The 16557-nt window shown below is 47.7% G+C and overlaps 2 protein-coding genes across 3 annotated transcripts; both read left to right on the top strand.

The window, feature by feature from the left end:
* The first annotated feature begins 479 nt into the window (after window positions 1-479).
* Window positions 480-1511, top strand: LOC109764907 (uncharacterized). The gene is made up of 2 exons (XM_020323690.3): window positions 480-753; window positions 860-1511. The coding sequence occupies exons 1-2, from the start codon at window positions 649-651 to the stop codon at window positions 1313-1315; spliced, it is 561 nt and encodes a 186-aa protein (XP_020179279.1). The 5' UTR covers window positions 480-648; the 3' UTR covers window positions 1316-1511.
* Window positions 1512-6374: 4863 nt separating this feature from the next.
* LOC109764908 (polyprenal reductase 1) lies at window positions 6375-10811 on the top strand. Of its 2 annotated transcripts, XM_020323691.4 has the most exons (6): window positions 6375-6818; window positions 7919-8268; window positions 8726-8960; window positions 9492-9587; window positions 10388-10459; window positions 10575-10811. In XM_020323691.4, the coding sequence occupies exons 1-6, from the start codon at window positions 6618-6620 to the stop codon at window positions 10677-10679; spliced, it is 1059 nt and encodes a 352-aa protein (XP_020179280.1). In that variant the 5' UTR covers window positions 6375-6617; the 3' UTR covers window positions 10680-10811. The 2 variants fall into 2 exon arrangements, with proteins under 2 accessions (XP_020179280.1, XP_040255480.1); XM_040399546.3 differs by lacking the exon at window positions 10388-10459.
* Window positions 10812-16557: the final 5746 nt, after the last annotated feature.

Genomic DNA, 16557 nt, shown 5'->3' with positions numbered 1-16557 from the left:
ATCCGAGCACTCTGCATTGTTGATCCAACGACCATGTTACCTGGTGACATGGTATGGGCATGTCATTGGATCACTGACGTAGGATTGGTGTTGAAGAAAAAAAAATATTATTTCAATGCACTGTGTAATTACCTACATCCTGATTATTAGTCTTCTTCGTATTTTGTGTCAAATTTTGACTACGGATCTAGCTAATAAAATATTAATACATGTCATAAAAATGTATATCATTGATTCGTATTTGAACATATTTTCAAATTATTTTTTATGACATGCACTAAAATTTTATTAGTGAAATAATGTCAAGATTTGGCACAGAATACGAAGGAGACTAATAAACGAGATAGCAATAATTTTTCTAACGCTGCCCAGTCAGCATTACAGCTCAGCTCCAGGTCCTACCTTGTGACCTGGTGTGCTTTGCGCTTTCGGCCGATCCTCCCCGTCGCTGCTCGCGATCCGCGGCACTCCCACTCCAACCATTGAGATCGCAGCATTCTCGTCCCCCGGATCGCCCCCTCCGCGGATATAAATAATCCTCGACCCGGTGCTCCCAAATCCATCCACCGCTCGAACTCTCCGAAAATTTCACGCGCGCTCAGCACAAGTAGCAGTTTCAGTTTCAGAGCTCCGCTTCAGTTAGCCACAATGCCTGCCCTCGCCAAGCCCGCCGCCGCGGCACCGAAGCCGAAGCCCTCCGCCGCCAAGCCGAAGAAGGCCGCCGCCGGCCCCGCCCACCCGGCCTACTTCGAGGTGAGCGCCCGAGCCTCTCCTCTCCTGTTAAATCCTCCGCATCTCTGTGATTCGTTCGTTTCGGTTTGCGATTGGGGCTGACTGGATCTTGATTTCGATCTTGCAGATGATCAAGGAGGCGATCGCGGCGCTCAAGGACAGGACCGGGTCCAGCTCGGTCGCCATCGCCAAGTACATCGAGGAGAAGCACGGCAAGTCTCTCCCGGCCAACTTCAAGAAGATGCTCTCCGTCCAGCTCCGCGCCTCCGCCGCCAAGGGCAAGCTCGTCAAGGTCAAGGCCTCCTACAAGCTCTCCGACGCCGCCAAGAAGGACGCGCCCAAGCCCAAGGCCAAGCCCGCAGCCCCCAAGGCTGCGGCGAAGCCCGCAAAGGACGGCGCCAAGGCCAAGAAGAAGGCGTCCGCGAAGCCCAAGAAGGCCGCCGCCGGCACGAAGCGCAAGGCGCCGGAGAAGAAGACGCTGGTCGCCAAGGCCAAGAAGTCGCCCGCGGCCAAGGCCAAGGCAAAGCCGAAGACCGTCCGCTCCCCGGCCGCCAAGAAGGGCCGCAAGGTCGCCGCCGCTTGATCTGTTCCGATGGCATGATGGGTTTTAGTTGCCCTTGGTGTGTTTGTGTTCAGGGTATGTACAAAATGGATGCCTCATCCTCCCTGATTTAGGTCTCGATTCTGCTAGGCAGTTTCCATGTATCGTGTGTGGTGTTTAAGTTTATGAAATTGTTAGGTTTCCGGAGATGAAATGAACTTGCAGATTTATTACCAAATTTCTGTATTTTTCTGAAGCTCTGTTTACGCCTTTCTGATATTCAGTTTTCACCTTACTCGGCATTGCTGGCACGCGTCGTCAGTTTGATATGGGGAATAGTCTGCTTATGATTTGTTAGATCTCCCTACTACTGCGTACGTTCCCTTCCCGGAGGGAGTAATGAGTTACCCAAATAGATGATCGAAAATTTAGTTGGCCAAATTTGCGCAAGGCCTTTTGAGTGTCAGTCGGTCACAATTTGCGCCTTTTATGCTGAGTTCCGTTGATAGATTTGGCCCCAGATTACCCTCTTTCTGGCAGAAACTGAACATAGGTGTTCCACAGACCACTGAATAAATTGGGTGGGAATCGAGAGACAAAGAGAGCGGGTGAGATTCAGTTTCTTCTTATTTCTTCAGATAACTCACACACAACGCATGAAACCTCGGTCACGCAACGGGAACCAACTCGAGTCCAAATCCACCACTCGGCCCGACGGTTAGTGGGGTAGCCTTGTCAGCTCTTTGTCATCCAAAAACCAGCGTCTTGCACGATCTCAAAAAGAAAAACCCAGCGGTTCCTGCCGTCGTCTTCTCGTTGTTCTTAACTGAAGAGCTGATATGGGCATACGGCTAGCCGGCCGGAGGCGTCGAGGTGCGGAGGATCTTGCCCCCTGTCGGCGGGAGTGACCCGTTTTTGTTCTTGTTCTTGTTAGATTCAACGTCTTGGTTGGGGTTGTATGCCGGCGGCGATGGCCCTTTGTATGAATAATGTCTTCCACGTTCTATTCCCGCCCTGATGGTGCCTCTAGCATCGTTAGAGGGCGTGTGGAGGTTTATCTCTGTCGAATCTCGCGGGATTCGGTCGGTGCTCGTCTTCGGTGGATCTGTTTGAATCTGGTCTTCATTCGTCTTCTTTTGATTGTTTACATGTTTGACCCTTCTGATCTACGGCTTCCTTCAGCGATGATGGTTGCTAATCTGGTGTGCTGGTCCTATGGGGCCTTAGCATGATAACTTGCCGACTGTCTACTACAACAAGGTTTGCCCAGCTCAGGTGAGAGTGGGAGCTCAGGTGAGAGTGGGACGATGACGGCGACGTGCCTTCGGCTCGCTCCAGTGCTTGTAGTCGTCGCTAGGTGGTCCATGAACATGGTTGCAATTTTTATTAACTATGTTGTTCTTTGTACTGTCATGATTGAAAATAAATATATTGAAAGTTTCTAAAAAAAAAAGCTCCAGTGTTGATGTACAAGTCAGGGATGCGGCACATCATTGATTCCATGCGAAGTGCTCTCAGCGGCGTGAAGGAAAAATAACGTGGGGGTCGAGAGGAGGGAGCGTGTTGAGTATCGTGCTACCACTCCGCCGCCGTCTGAGATGCGCCCCCGGCTCGCGCGCGCGTCATCTATGATGGTGGCGGCGGGGATCTGGCTACTCCGCATCTCGTGGAGGGCCTAGGGCGTCGGGGCGGCGGCCCCGGATGGTGTGCCCGGCGTGGATCCCTCGGCAGGTGGCGCCGGTGGGCGCTAGATGGCCGTCCTCTTGGTTGCGTGGGTAGCAAGGGGGCAGCGGGCGTGGGTCGCGACGCGGTGGTCTCCTCGCGGACCGCATCGGCGTCTTGTGGAGAAGGCCCGCCTCATCTTGCCCGATCTGCTCGATCCCCTTCTGATTCCGGTGGCCGGCGTGGTGCTGTCCTTCGGCTCGGGTGGTTGGGAGCTCGAGGTTGTGAGCTGGAACCGGGGTAACCCCTTGGTCAGCGCGGCGGCCACAGCGAAGTCGACGCCTTTGGCGCCGATCCCCTTCTTGGAGGCTTCGGTGAGGTTCCCCTCCTCCTCTTCCTGCCCCCTGCTTAGTGGTCAAGACCTTGGTCCCCTGTTTGGGCGGCGACGGCGTTGCGACGTCGTATTCCTTCTTGGAGGCATCGTCCGGGGATAGCAGTGGTGGCGGGTGTGCAGTGGTGGTTCTGGTGGTGGCGGCTGGCGGCTTGTGCCGGCCTTGTTCACTTGCGGCTGCTCCAACGGCTTTCATCCTACGCCGTGGCTGAGCCGGTGGCAGTGATGGCATCTCGACGAGACCATTGCTTCCCTCCGGTGTTGGTCCTTGTGTAGGGTGATGGCATTAGCGTTGCTTTCCTCGCAGCTGCTGTTGCCTTTGAGCTGTTCTGTCTAGCGCTCTGTATCAGTACATGCCGTGGTGGAGCGGTACTTCATCTCACTCATTAATGGCGGCGAAGATCGGCGGCATGGCGCTGTGGAGGCGCGCCGCCCGATGCGCGGAGATGGACTCGCGCAGGAGGAGGTAGCTGTCTGGCGTCATGGTGACGTCGATGGCGGAGTAGCCTACACAAGGTAGAAGACTCAATATATTCTGAAGACGGACCGGTGGAAGATGGCTGCGACGACACAAGAGTGTGTCTGACCGGATTGTGCCTCAGACCCGGTATGTGGCTCGGCTGGGGCTTCCGGCTTTTGATGTTAGGTTTAGGTGAGTGGTTTGGGTAGTGGCCCAACTAGCATCCCTTCATCATATGGATAAGAGTAGCGGCATATGTTGCCGAGATGGTGGATTCAGGAATATTGTTTGCAATACTTTGTAAGGTCCTCGAAAATAATTAATAAAGTGGTCGTATGCATCTCCCAGATGCAGAGGCCGGGGGTCATCCTCCTTTTCTAAAAAAAAGATTAGGATTTGTTCTAGCTTATTGTACTCCAAATTAATCATGTCTCCTGTGTGTGTGAATGAGGCTTAAGTATACATCAACAATTCCACCAATTACTTTCTATTCCTCTTAGGAAGAAATGACCATTTTACTACCCTGAACAAAATAAGTTGTTCGCATAACCCACTAAACTTTTTTTTGGTTCACTTAACCCCCTAATCTAATCAATCCCGTTCAGAAATCATCATTGGTGGGTTTGTAGGGTGGTTTTGCTTACGTGGACAAAGTCAGAGGAGTTTGTTGACTAGTGGGGCCATGTCGTAGCGTTATTGGCTATCTTCTTACTCAAGCACGCCGGTGACATGTTCGTGGCCGCCACCGCCATGCTCTTCCTTCTCCCTCCTCTGCCCTCCACCGTCACGTTCTCCCTTCTCCCTCCTCTACCCTCCATCGCCACACTCTCCCTCTCCCTCATCCACCCTCTCTCCCACATTCACAACCACCTGAGAGTGCCCGAGCTTCAGTTGACAGCCACCATCATCGTGCACGTGGCCGGAGGAAGCACAGAGCCACGCAAAGAAGTCCAGAACATCTTCCTTGTTGCCCTCTTCGACTCTTGCCAAAATCATTGTGACGAGCCATCCCCAATTGAGCATGGCATTGTCGTCTTCCTCGCCACTACCGCACCAAAATTTGTCATCACCGTCGCGGCTCTGACCTCGAGGACCTCTCCCTTGACCCAGGACCACCTCACGCACCTTCTGGACAGCTTCTCGGTAGGGCTGGCGACCCCGAGCACCTTCTTCACAAGTCTGCACTCCGACCGCCGCCTTTAGCATCCATGGCGTCCCTACAAAGTGTTGGGAAACATAGTAGAAAACAAAAAAAATCGCCCTACGAACACCCAGGAACAATATGAAGATGCATATCGGGTTTGGATCAACAACCGTTACCGACTCTGGAGTGCAGCGGAAGTAAACGAGTCGGTGTAGATCATACTTGGAGTCCCTCGAACGTCGACGACGATCCCGCGAACCGCCCTCGAACGGAAGACCGAAAGCACAACCTCTGTACTTGGTTGTAAGCATACGGTCTTCACGTTTCGGCAGCGCTTCGCTGTCAAGAGCTAGTCATTGGTGGAGTATTACAGGGAGGAGACACAGGGCTTCTAATTATGAGGATTAAGATGGCTAGGGCTATCTCTAATTAGTCAATTAGGACCAACTAGAACTAGCACTAGATCAACTAGAGGAGGCTCCAAAACTTGTGTCATCATAGAGTGAAAATCCTCTAGTATATATAGGTTTAAGGGAGAGGAGGAATCCCCCTTGGTGCACCGGCCTTGGGGGTGGGGGGGGGGGGGGAGTTGGACTCCCACCCCTAGTAGGATTCGGCCTCCCATAGTGGGGGGGGGGGGCTCCCTATTGGGCCAATTCCCTCTCCACCTCTTGGCCTTGTTAGGCCAATTGATATTAAATTAAATATATATTCATTCTAAACATTTTTAGAGCATTATATATATAATTAATCGGTAATACTCGGTATTATCCGATATTCACAGAAAACCTTCTGGTGACCCCGAAACGCTTCCGGAACATCTCAGAACCTCGAAGCTGCGTCTGCTGCCGCACAGCAAGAGGAGAGCATCGCCAGAGTCGCTGCGGCAATGAGGGAGGCCCTACTCTCGTTGGTTCGAAGATGGAGATCATGAAGGTGGACTTGAGCACGGTGTCCCGGAGGAAGAGGCCTTGGTTCGAGAAGATGCAGTCCGACATGCTCAAGTTCGATGACGAGTGATCTATGACGGAGAGCGCCATCTTTTTTTGTATGCCGGCATGACCACGGCCGAGATGGCGTGGTTGAACTCCCACCTTTTTTGTGTGCTGCCATGTGTGCCGGCTGCTGGCAAGCGCGTCGGCATGAACTATGTGCTGTTTTTTTGGAGGCTGGCATGTATGCCGGCCGTTGACATGATGCCGGCATGAACTCTGGACGATGACACAGCTGTTGGTATGATCTATGGCCACAGACGTTTTTAGAATCAAGTGCGGATAAGATTTGGATCTGCGTGTTGGACGTAAGGCCGACTCAAACGCAAAAGACGACGAACGAGTCAAACCAAACAAATAAAAAACAATCAAAGCGCGCGTCCCTTTGAGATGCGTTGGAGTTTAGCTCTCAGCGATTCATAATACCCACATACTGTAATCCCATCACGTGTGCCGGTCGACAGAGACGAGAGGGGATTGCCCACTTTAAGGCCAACACGCATCCCGGTCCAGCAAGCAACGAGCCAACGAATCGCGTGCCGTGCCGGTGGCCTTCCCCTTTCGATTCGCACTCTCTCCCTCGCACAAACGCAAACGAACCCTCTCTCCCACCATCCTAGTGCCCCCGCCCCACCACCCGCGCAGATCGCCGCGTACCAGCAGAGAGAGAGAGAGCGAACGCGGGTTTGCCTCCCATGGAGAAGGGGGACGGGCCCGCCCTCCAGCTTCTGCTGTGCCTCGCCTGGCTCGCCGCCACGCTCCCCATCCTCGCCGCCGCGCTCCCCATCCCCGCGGCCGCCGGCGGCCGCCTCCTCCACAGCCTCCTCTCCGCCTTCTCCTCCCGCGGCAAGACCGTCAGGCCGTCCTCCTCATCCTCCTCCTCCTCCTCCAAGGCGGTAAGATCAGCACCTCGGTTCCCGCTTTGCCTTTTTATGTTCCCACTCATCTCCCGTAGGCTGCAGCCGGATTCAAGCTCTAGTGGGCCCGTGGTTCGGCACGATCGTAACTCTTTGCTGTCATGAGAGAATTTGGGCTTAGCAAAGCCGTCGGTTCTGAAATTTTGATGCAATGTGCTATCTGGTTAGGGAAAGCACTAGATGAGTAATAGTATCCTACTCCATATATTGAAAAAGCTTTATGTACACTACAAAAGGGCGTTATAAAAAGCAAAAGAGGCAAAAAATTGCAGAGTGCTATCAATCCACGATTGAAGTTCTATGTAGCCTTTTCCATGGACAACCATGGCGTCTCTCTCTCTCTCTTGAAGACTTTGATACAATGTATTTGAGAGATTACTTGGATGAAAAGGAGATTGTGGGTGGATTAGAAGCCCCTGTCTCTTTCTTTGAATTAATAGGAGGAGATTGTGGGTAGATTAGAAGCTCCTGTCTCTTTCTTTGAATTAATAGAAGCAGATTGTGGGTAGATTAGAAACTCCTGCCTCTTTTTTTTGAATTACTGGAATTAGACGTAAAAATGCCCCTGGTCCACTAAAATTCCTTTTGTTACTAACTGGGAGTGAAGCAAGTTCAACCTTCCAAGTAAGAGAACATGTCATCCTTTAGACGAACTATGAGTACATGATATTTGGATGGTTGTGAAGCTAACCTATGTTGCGTCCATTTTACGACTCTTTGCTAATTTACAATTATATGTGTTATACGTCTCTGACAGTCTACATGTTCTATGAGACATATATTGTTTATTATTTAAATATTAATCAAGCAACCCATGGGTAACTCTCTGGCAAAAAATTATAACAATAGATGACTCATGACAAATCGGGTTATGCGCAGGTTCTGGTAATAACTCATGGGTAAAAGTTTGTACCCATACGGTTATTCTCACGTACCTATGTGTAAAACTGTCACCGCTGTTGGGTAAAACTGTCATCTTTATGTAGATAATTTTGATGCATATATCGTACATATTTCTTGTATTCTACTCAAGTTCTGCATAAGTATCAGAAACTGAAATAATCTTTATGACATTGCAGAAGTTCACAGTTCCACAGAAGTACTTCTTGCATTTCTATGTGGTGGGAGTAGCGGTGACAACAAGCTTGCTGCTTGCAATATGCTTCTATGCATATATGAAAATGACACCGCTGTTGCCAGAGCCATCGAGTTACTCCACAATCGCTAGCCATCTTATTGGGTCAAATTCGTTCTCTTTTGGCAGTGTCCTGTCGCGCACCATGGAACACAAGTACCGTGTCTGGCGGACTGTCTTTGTACTTCTATTGATGGAAATTCAGGTGCTGAGACGCCTGTATGAGACTGAAAATGTGTTTCACTACAGCCCATCAGCTCGGATGCACATTGTAGGATATCTGACGGGTCTATTGTAAGTTCCACATTGGTTAACTTCCATTCTGTTCTAGAATGTTGCATAGTTGTTAATATGCTAGCTTGACTAAATACTCTCTCTTTTTCTTCCTTCTAGAGTTCTAGTCCTTTCTATTACAATTTCACATGCCTTTTCTGTTAGGTCTTGTTATGGTTATTTTCTGTAGTTCCGGGCTTGTACTTTATCAACAAAATATGCAAGTAGATGGTGTAAGTTAAGGCATACTTTAGTTTACTGGATGATTTGACCACTGGTAATTGTAGTTCTAATTTTTTACCACCTATCAATTAACAGAACAGTTATCTTTTTGACCTTTTTGCATATATTCTTTGATTTCTTGCTTTTTATAACGTCGGTCTTTCAGTAAAGGTTTCTTTGCACAAGGATCATTGCATTGCTCTTTCCTTTTTCTGCAACAATTTGGATTGACTTACAGTTATTTTTTTTCCTGCAGCTATTACACGGCTGCACCTTTATCTCTCGCTAGCTCTTGTCTTCCTGAAGCAATAGATTTTATCCGAGGTCAAATAGTTGAGTTCATAGTAAAGGGTCGTGCAAGAATGCCAGACCTAGTCATTGATTCACCCTCTCTCCTAAAGCCTCTTTTAAAGTTGGGGTGGTGCCAGTGGATAGGTGCTATTGTATTCATTTGGGGATCCCTCCATCAGATCCGTTGTCATGCAATTCTTGTAAGTACCAGCTTCTTTTAGTGAGCCTAGAACCAGAGCCAGATAACAAATATTAGTTGGTTTCTTGTCTGAATGTGTACAACATGTTTACATATGCGAGTTGCAGCACAAATGTTAAAAAACGAAGCATCTGCCGATGTATTGAGACTTAAAGTTGGAATGACTAATAAAACCTGCTTCCTGAAATCCTATAGTTATGTCTTGTTGGAATCGTTTTGCTACTTTGGATTTCATGGAGTGGAAATCATTTTGCACTAGAAAATAGCAATCCCAAATACTTTCTTAGCCAATGAACATCAGGAACTCTTCATAAAGGATCATACCATATTTTTCTTAAGAGTCTTAGTAGCATCATGTAGGTTTATATTCAGATTGCATAATCTTCTCTTAGGTTATTTGGTATGCATATTTTATGTCCTTCAGGCAAGAAACTGCACCTTTCAGCATCTTTTCCTTGCACAGTTGGGCCAAAGTCTTCCAGATTTAGTAATTTTTTCCGAATCCATTGCTTTCTGTTTACCATTTTGACAGGGATCGTTGCGCGAAAATAAAGATTCTGATGAATATGTTATTCCTTGCGGTGACTGGTTTAGTCGTGTGTCTTGCCCTCATTACCTTGCTGAACTAGTAAGTGCCTCCATTCTTCTCTCGCATTCAGCATGCACATGCTATTTGACGAATATGGCTGGCGACAAACACTGCTTTTACAATGCGAGTACTAAATTAATCATATCTAAATTAGGATAGTCAATTGAAATCATAAATGAGGGTCCTGTGATGGATTTTTCACTGGTGAAGCATTGGTGTGCGCAACTCCTGGTCAGGTTTTGATCGCTGGCTGGAGTGGATGAAGGACAGACAACCTTTATGTTGCTTCTGATGGATTGTTTTATGCACTGTTTGATGTTACTACAAAGTAAAGACTTATCAAATTTGTTTGGTTCCCCATTTTTTGCCAGCCTAATTCACAGATGCAGAGTGGCATTTGACCATATAAATTTCCCATAGAGGAGTAGGCAGCCTTACATTTAAACCAAGCAATCTGTAAATAGCCTAAAAATGATAAAATATTATATCATAGGGAGAGTTCCAAATTATCCCACTGTTGTTGAGCAAGTGAACCTAACATAATAGGATAATCCTTTAGCAAAATTCTTTTCTTTTCTGTGGTTTGCCTTCACTTCAACTCGGTGCCGAGTGTTAGAAAATATGCAACCTGTATTCCCTTGTGGCCATAGGCCAGTATATATACATGTACAAGTGCATGAAATATGCAGAAAACCCCTTATACAGTGGGGTAAATACAAAAGGCTACATATTGACTGTATATATAGTACTATAACACCGAGCAGCTCGCAGAAAAAAAAACTCTTATGGATTTGAAATTGGTATCCCATTAGCATCTATGGCTGTTTTTTGTTTTACAGGTTATATATTTGGGCATGTTGATAGCTAGTGGTGGATCAGACATTTCAGTGTGGTTCCTGTTCATTTTTGTGGTATGCCTCGCTAAGTTCTGTGCCAGTTGCATTCAGAATCGCATCAACTCGTGATTATTGTATCCTTTCAGTGTTTTCTATCATTCCAGCTGATTAAACTTTCCATTTTGTGCAGATAACAAACTTGTCATTTGCAGCAGTACAAACTCATAGGTGGTACCTCCAAAAGTTTGAAGACTACCCCCGCTCTCGCTATGCTATCATTCCATTTGTATTGTAGCATCTACAAGCATTCCTTCTGTGCAGTAAAAATCTGTGTGTTCTGGCTAGAATGCACAAGCCCGGCATGTAAAAGATATTCATGTAAATGTGACAGCATGTAAGTTAAAATGTTGTGTTGTGTGACTTGAAATACTTACAAGGGTTCTATTTCCAGTTGTAAATTGCGATACATACTAAGGTAGTTGGGTCCTGGGTATGCAGTAACCTTTATGGACATGTTTAAGGATTAGAAAATAAAGTCCTCACAGAACCGGAAGCATGCCAAATTTGACAACTAGGCTGATACAAGGTACGGACTCGAGAATCCGACATATCATGGTGTTATAACTTATAAGTCATCTTTGATGTTCCACGAAGATGACCTTTGGTGGAACCATGGCTTTCCGTGCCATCACTGGCACTTGTTTTCACCTGGAAATGTTCATGTGTTTCTGGTTTTCAAATCTCTGCTAAGAAGGCGCCCTGTCATTCACCCCGCGGGCCAATCTTGCTGCAAACTATGGCTTCGCGGTTCACTTTATTTCATCGATCATGTTCACCTGGAATTTCTGAAGCTGAAGTTTAATCATGATTCTGCTGATTCTTGCAGTGTGTGTGTGTGGCTCAGCAGGTCTGGGACTGAATGTTGATTCGTGCAAAGTGGAAATGCATAAGGCTTAAAAGAGTGGAGACTTGCAGTGCGAGTGGACTGAATGTTGGTGTTTCTGCTGCTTCTTGCAGGGTGTGTGTGTGTGGCTGGGCACTCAGCAGGTCTGGGACTGAATGTCCATGCGGGCAAAGTGGAGCATAAGGTTTAAAAGATCACCCGCGGAGCACCTTTGTTTTTGTGTAAAGAACACCAGCACAGGTTACTCGAGTGGGCTCATTCAGTGCCGGCTCCGCCTTCTTCTGCGCCTCGAATGAGTGCAATTTGCTGGTATTATCACAAGCTTTTATTTTTCTGGAAAGAAGGTATGATTAGCTAGCAAGTTAACAACGACCGGCATAGCTTATCAGGGTTGAGAGAGCCGTTTAAGCTGAAAATTCCCTTAGAGTGCACCGGCAGATCGGCACTAGCTGTACATTCCAGGCCAATCGAACGGCCTAAAGTCAAGCCACTCATACTGAGTGACTGGAAAGTGCAGCGCCGCAGTTAGTGTAGTACTATAGGGAGATATATCTGAAGAACAAACACACCGAAGTCATATTGTCTAAAGTTAAGCCACTCATAGTGGGCGCCCTTTGCCATTTCCGGAGCACTCATTCCGGCAGCAATCAGGCCGGTCGCCATCGACCTAAAACCAGAACAAAAGTGCGCCGGCACCGGCAGAAGAAACACGCAAAAGATGGCCGAGGAGAGAGCCGACGGAGGGCAAGGCGCCACCAACCCACAGCACTACTCACTCATGCTCCTCACCCGGGCCGGATGAGAAAGCACATCCATGATCCATCATCCATGGCCTCGCGGGGAGGGGACACGCTCCTTGTCTTTGCCCGGCTAATCCTCCCTCCCCCCCGGACATGTGTGTGTTGCCGCACTTGCAGAGAAGTCTTGTCTAATTAGTTTTAATACTACTAGTGGTAGTACGCTTGTTAACTTATTGGCATTGTTCTTTCCCGGGCCGGCACGCACCATGGCGTGTGCGTGCATGCACCTTGATGGCTTTCGATCGATCGATCGGCAGACACCATGAGAGCCGGGCATCATTTGTGCCCAAGTGCTGTAGTACTGGTTATGCTTGATTGATTACAGGAGCTGGTGACGTCGGCGGGAGTTGGTGCATCCACGAATCACTGAAATAACTAACTAGCAGAGGACAGTGAGGTCTGGGTAGAGTAGACGCTAGAGACCCCATGTTGACGAAAATCGAGCGGGATGCGCCCTCAAAGTCTCGATCAAGCACACATTTACAAGTGCTAGCACTAGAGTGCTTGGCTAGAGTGGGCGGGAGAAAAGAAAGGAATGTGAGCACTTCCATGAGCGTGGACGAAGCTGGCTGTCCGCATGGGCCGTCCAGTTCAGATCACGTTCCCAACGCCGTTGATTTCTCTCTCAGGAACCAAACAGCTACACCCACGTGGCGCCTAAATGGCTCTTTTCAAAGGGACAGCTGCGTGCAGAGAAAACCGGACAGTGGAACCCAATTATATGCACGCCCGGTCATCAGCATGAGATGAGAGCGACGTGTGTTTGGTGCGCACCCCTCCTGTGTGTGTGAGCAACAGATGACAGTCCAAGCACCGGAACTGCCGGCCTGGACGGTCATGGCACGGGCGCCGGTCGTCGCAAGACGACGAGCGAAATGGCGACGGAAGCCGCTTGCTTCTTTTCCTTTCCCGCTCGTTTGCGGTTGAAGGCTTGAAGCTAGCCGCCGCGCTAGCATGCCAGAAGCAGCACTTAATAATTGGCGACGCAAGGCCTGCACTTAGAGCGTGTCCAACGCCCCAGGTTTTCAATAGTGCGAAATGGCGTGAGCTCTCTTACGTTTGCTTGCGCGCGACTCACACAGGCACGTACGTCCACGTCCCAACATTTATTGTTTTTCTCTCTTCAATTAATGTAGTACTCGTACAGTGGTGTATCCAGGATTTTTCTTACTAAGTAGCCACACCCAGATAGCTATACATCATATTTCGGGAGCTTACTAGTAGGGCTCACAATAATGCAGCTAGAGCTTAAGCCATGTCATGGCTCGTAATGGCAGGTCTTGTTTAGGTTGGTGACCACTGTCCTATGCTATTGAAGCTAGGCAGCCTAAACATCAGCCATTGTAAAATCATGGATACAACGTGTTCTTCGGATTAATGAAAGGCGCCTGAGGTCGGTTAGAAGTTAAGCTGGAATAAACTGAGTATGCATCTTTTATTTATTTTTTAAAAATGACACTTTTATTAAATTAAAATGTAGTACCAAGCGAATACAAAGCATGGGATCAAAACACCAAACATCTTCATAATTAGGATGTACACAACAAAGCTCAACACACGCACGCACACACTAAAAAAACTGAAAACGTCGTACAAGACCAAAGCACTACCTAAGACGTAGTGGGTGGAGGGCCTATCGAGAGGCTATGTCGCCACTCATGTGAAGTAAAAATGTTCCTGGTCATCTGCTCCAAGCACGTACACATCACCATAAATAATTGTCTTGCTTTGTTTTGCAAATTAACCACTACATTGTGTTGTAAGGCCGATGTGTGGTTTGCATTACAAAAGACTTCGTACAATTGCCGTGACATCATGACATGGTTTCCATATAAATCATACATGACTCCACTAAGTTATCAGGTACATATGACTCGATTAACTTATGGGCATGCATGACCTACAATTCTAAGCTCGAACCTCGTGGATCAAGATGTCTTCCTATTTGTCATCACCTGGAACAAACTCCTCTGGGTCCTCCTTCGTCTCGTCAATTGGAACTCCCTCCAAAGTGGACCCATCGTCAAGGTAGGATCAATGTGATCATGATGGGCGAGAGGCTGACTCTCACGCCTTGATGAAGTCGGTAGGGATCGGCGAAGGAACTCTTCAGCCCACATACACAGACGGTTGGAAAGTGGCGATGTGTGTGTGTGTGTCTAACCATAGATGCTCATCCACATGAAGCGACCACGAGTGAGTTTCTTGAATCATGGACCTCCTAGCGGACTCATGAGATAAAGTACGTCTCATGTCTTTTAAAGGTCATTGTGTTCCTCCACCTGCTCTAGGACGACTGATGACCCACAAGTATAGGGGATCAATCGTAGTCCTTTCGATAAGTAAGAGTGTTGAACCCAACGAGGAGCAGAAGGAAATGACAAGTGGTTTTCAGCAAGGTATTCTCTGCAAGCACTGAAATTATAAGTAACGAGTAGTTTGATAGTAAGATAATTTGTAAAGAGCAAGTAACGGTAACGGCAAATAATATGCAGCAAGGTAGCCCAATCCTTTTATGGCAAATGACAGGCCAAAACGGTCTCTTATGATAAGCAAAGCGTTCTTGAGGGTACACGGGAATTTCATCTAGTCACTTTCATCATGTTGGTTTGATTCGTGTTCGCTACTTTGATAATTTGATATGTGGGTGGACCGGTGCTTAGTTGTTGTTCTTACTTGAACAAACCTCCTACTTATGATTAACCCCCTCGCAAGCGTCCGCGGTATTAAGATAAAATCTAACCATCGCATTAAACTTTTGGATCCAAATAAGTCCCTTACGAAGTAGTGCATAAACTAGGGTTTAAGCTTTTGTCACTCTCGCAACCCATCATCTAATAACTACTCCACAATGCATTCCCTTAGGCCCTAACAAGGTGAAGTGCCATGTAGTCGATGTTCACATGACACCACTAAGGGAATCAAAACATACATACCATCAAAATATCAAACACATATCAAGTTCACATGATTACTTGCAACAAGATTTCTCCCGTGACCTCAAGAACAAAAGTAACTACTCACAAATGATAATCATGCTCAAGATCAGAGGGGTATTAAATAGCATAATGGATCTGAACATATAATCTTCCACCAAATAAACCATATAGTAATCAACTACAAGATGTAATCAACACTACTAGTCACCCACAAGCACCAATCTAAGGTTCCGATTCAAAGACTGAACACAAGAGATGAACTAGGGTTTAAGAGGAGATGGTCCTGTTGAATATGTTGACAGAGATTGCCCTCCCCAAGATGGGAGAGTTGTTGGTGATGACGATGACGATGATTTCTGTTGGGGAACGTAGCATGCAATTTTAAAAAAATTCCTACGCTCACGCAAGATCTATCTAGGAGATGCAGAGCAACGAGAGAGGGAGAGTGTGTCTACGTACCCTCGTAGACCGAAAGCGGAAGCGTTTGACAACGCAGTTGATGTAGTCGAACTTCTTCTAGATCCGACCGATCAAGCACCGAACGTACGGCACCTCCGAGTTATGCACACGTTCAGCTCGATGACGTCCCTCGTCCTCTTGATCTAGCAAAGATGTCGAGGAAGAAAACGAGTTCCGTCAGCATGACGGCGTGGTGACGGTGATGGTGAAGTGATCTACGCAGGGCTTCGCCTAAGCATTATGAAGATATGACCGGAGGCGTAAACTGTGGAGGGGGCGCCGCACACTGCTAACGATTGTTGGTGTGTGTTCTAGGCGCCCCCTCCCCATGTATATATAGGTGGGAGGGGGAGGGGAGCAGCAAGGGGGCGCCCCAAGTAGGAGGAATCCTACTTGGGGGCCTCCTCCAATTCGGCATCCCCCTTCCTTCTTTTGCCACAAAGAAAAGGGAAGGGGGAAGGAGAGAAGGAAGGGGGGCCGAACCCCTTCTCCTCCTTCTCCAATTCGGCCACATGCCTAAGGGGGGCGCGCCACCCCTTGTGGGCTAGTGTGCTCCCCTTTTCTGGCCCATATGGCCCATATCTTCCCCCCGGGGGTTCCAGTAACCCTCCTGGTACTCCGATAAATACCCGATACTAACCGGAACAATTCCGGTGTCCGAATACTATCATCCTATATATCAATCTATACTTCTCGACCATTTCGAGACTCCTCGTCATGTCCGTGATCTCATTCAGGACTCTGAACAACATTCGGTCACCAAATCACATAACTCATACAATACTAAATCGTCATCGAACGTTAAGCGTGCGGACCCTACCGGTTCGAGAACTATGTAGACATGACCGAGACACGTCTCATAGTCAAAGGAATATGTATATGACATGAAGAAAGCATCTTTATAATCACCCAGTTACGTTGTGAAGTTTGATAGCACACAAGTTATTCCTCCGGTATTCGGGAGTTGCATAATCTCATAGTCAAAGGAATATGTATATGACATGAAGAAAGCAATAGCAATAAAACTGAACGATCAATATGCTAAGCTAACGGATGGGTCATGTCATTCAC

The sequence above is a fragment of the Aegilops tauschii genome, chromosome 2 (assembly GCF_002575655.3).
Source record: "Aegilops tauschii subsp. strangulata cultivar AL8/78 chromosome 2, Aet v6.0, whole genome shotgun sequence".
Lineage (NCBI taxonomy): Eukaryota > Viridiplantae > Streptophyta > Magnoliopsida > Poales > Poaceae > Aegilops > Aegilops tauschii.
Note: the sequence above shows the minus strand (reverse complement) of the source record. Positions and strands in the feature narration are given on the sequence as shown.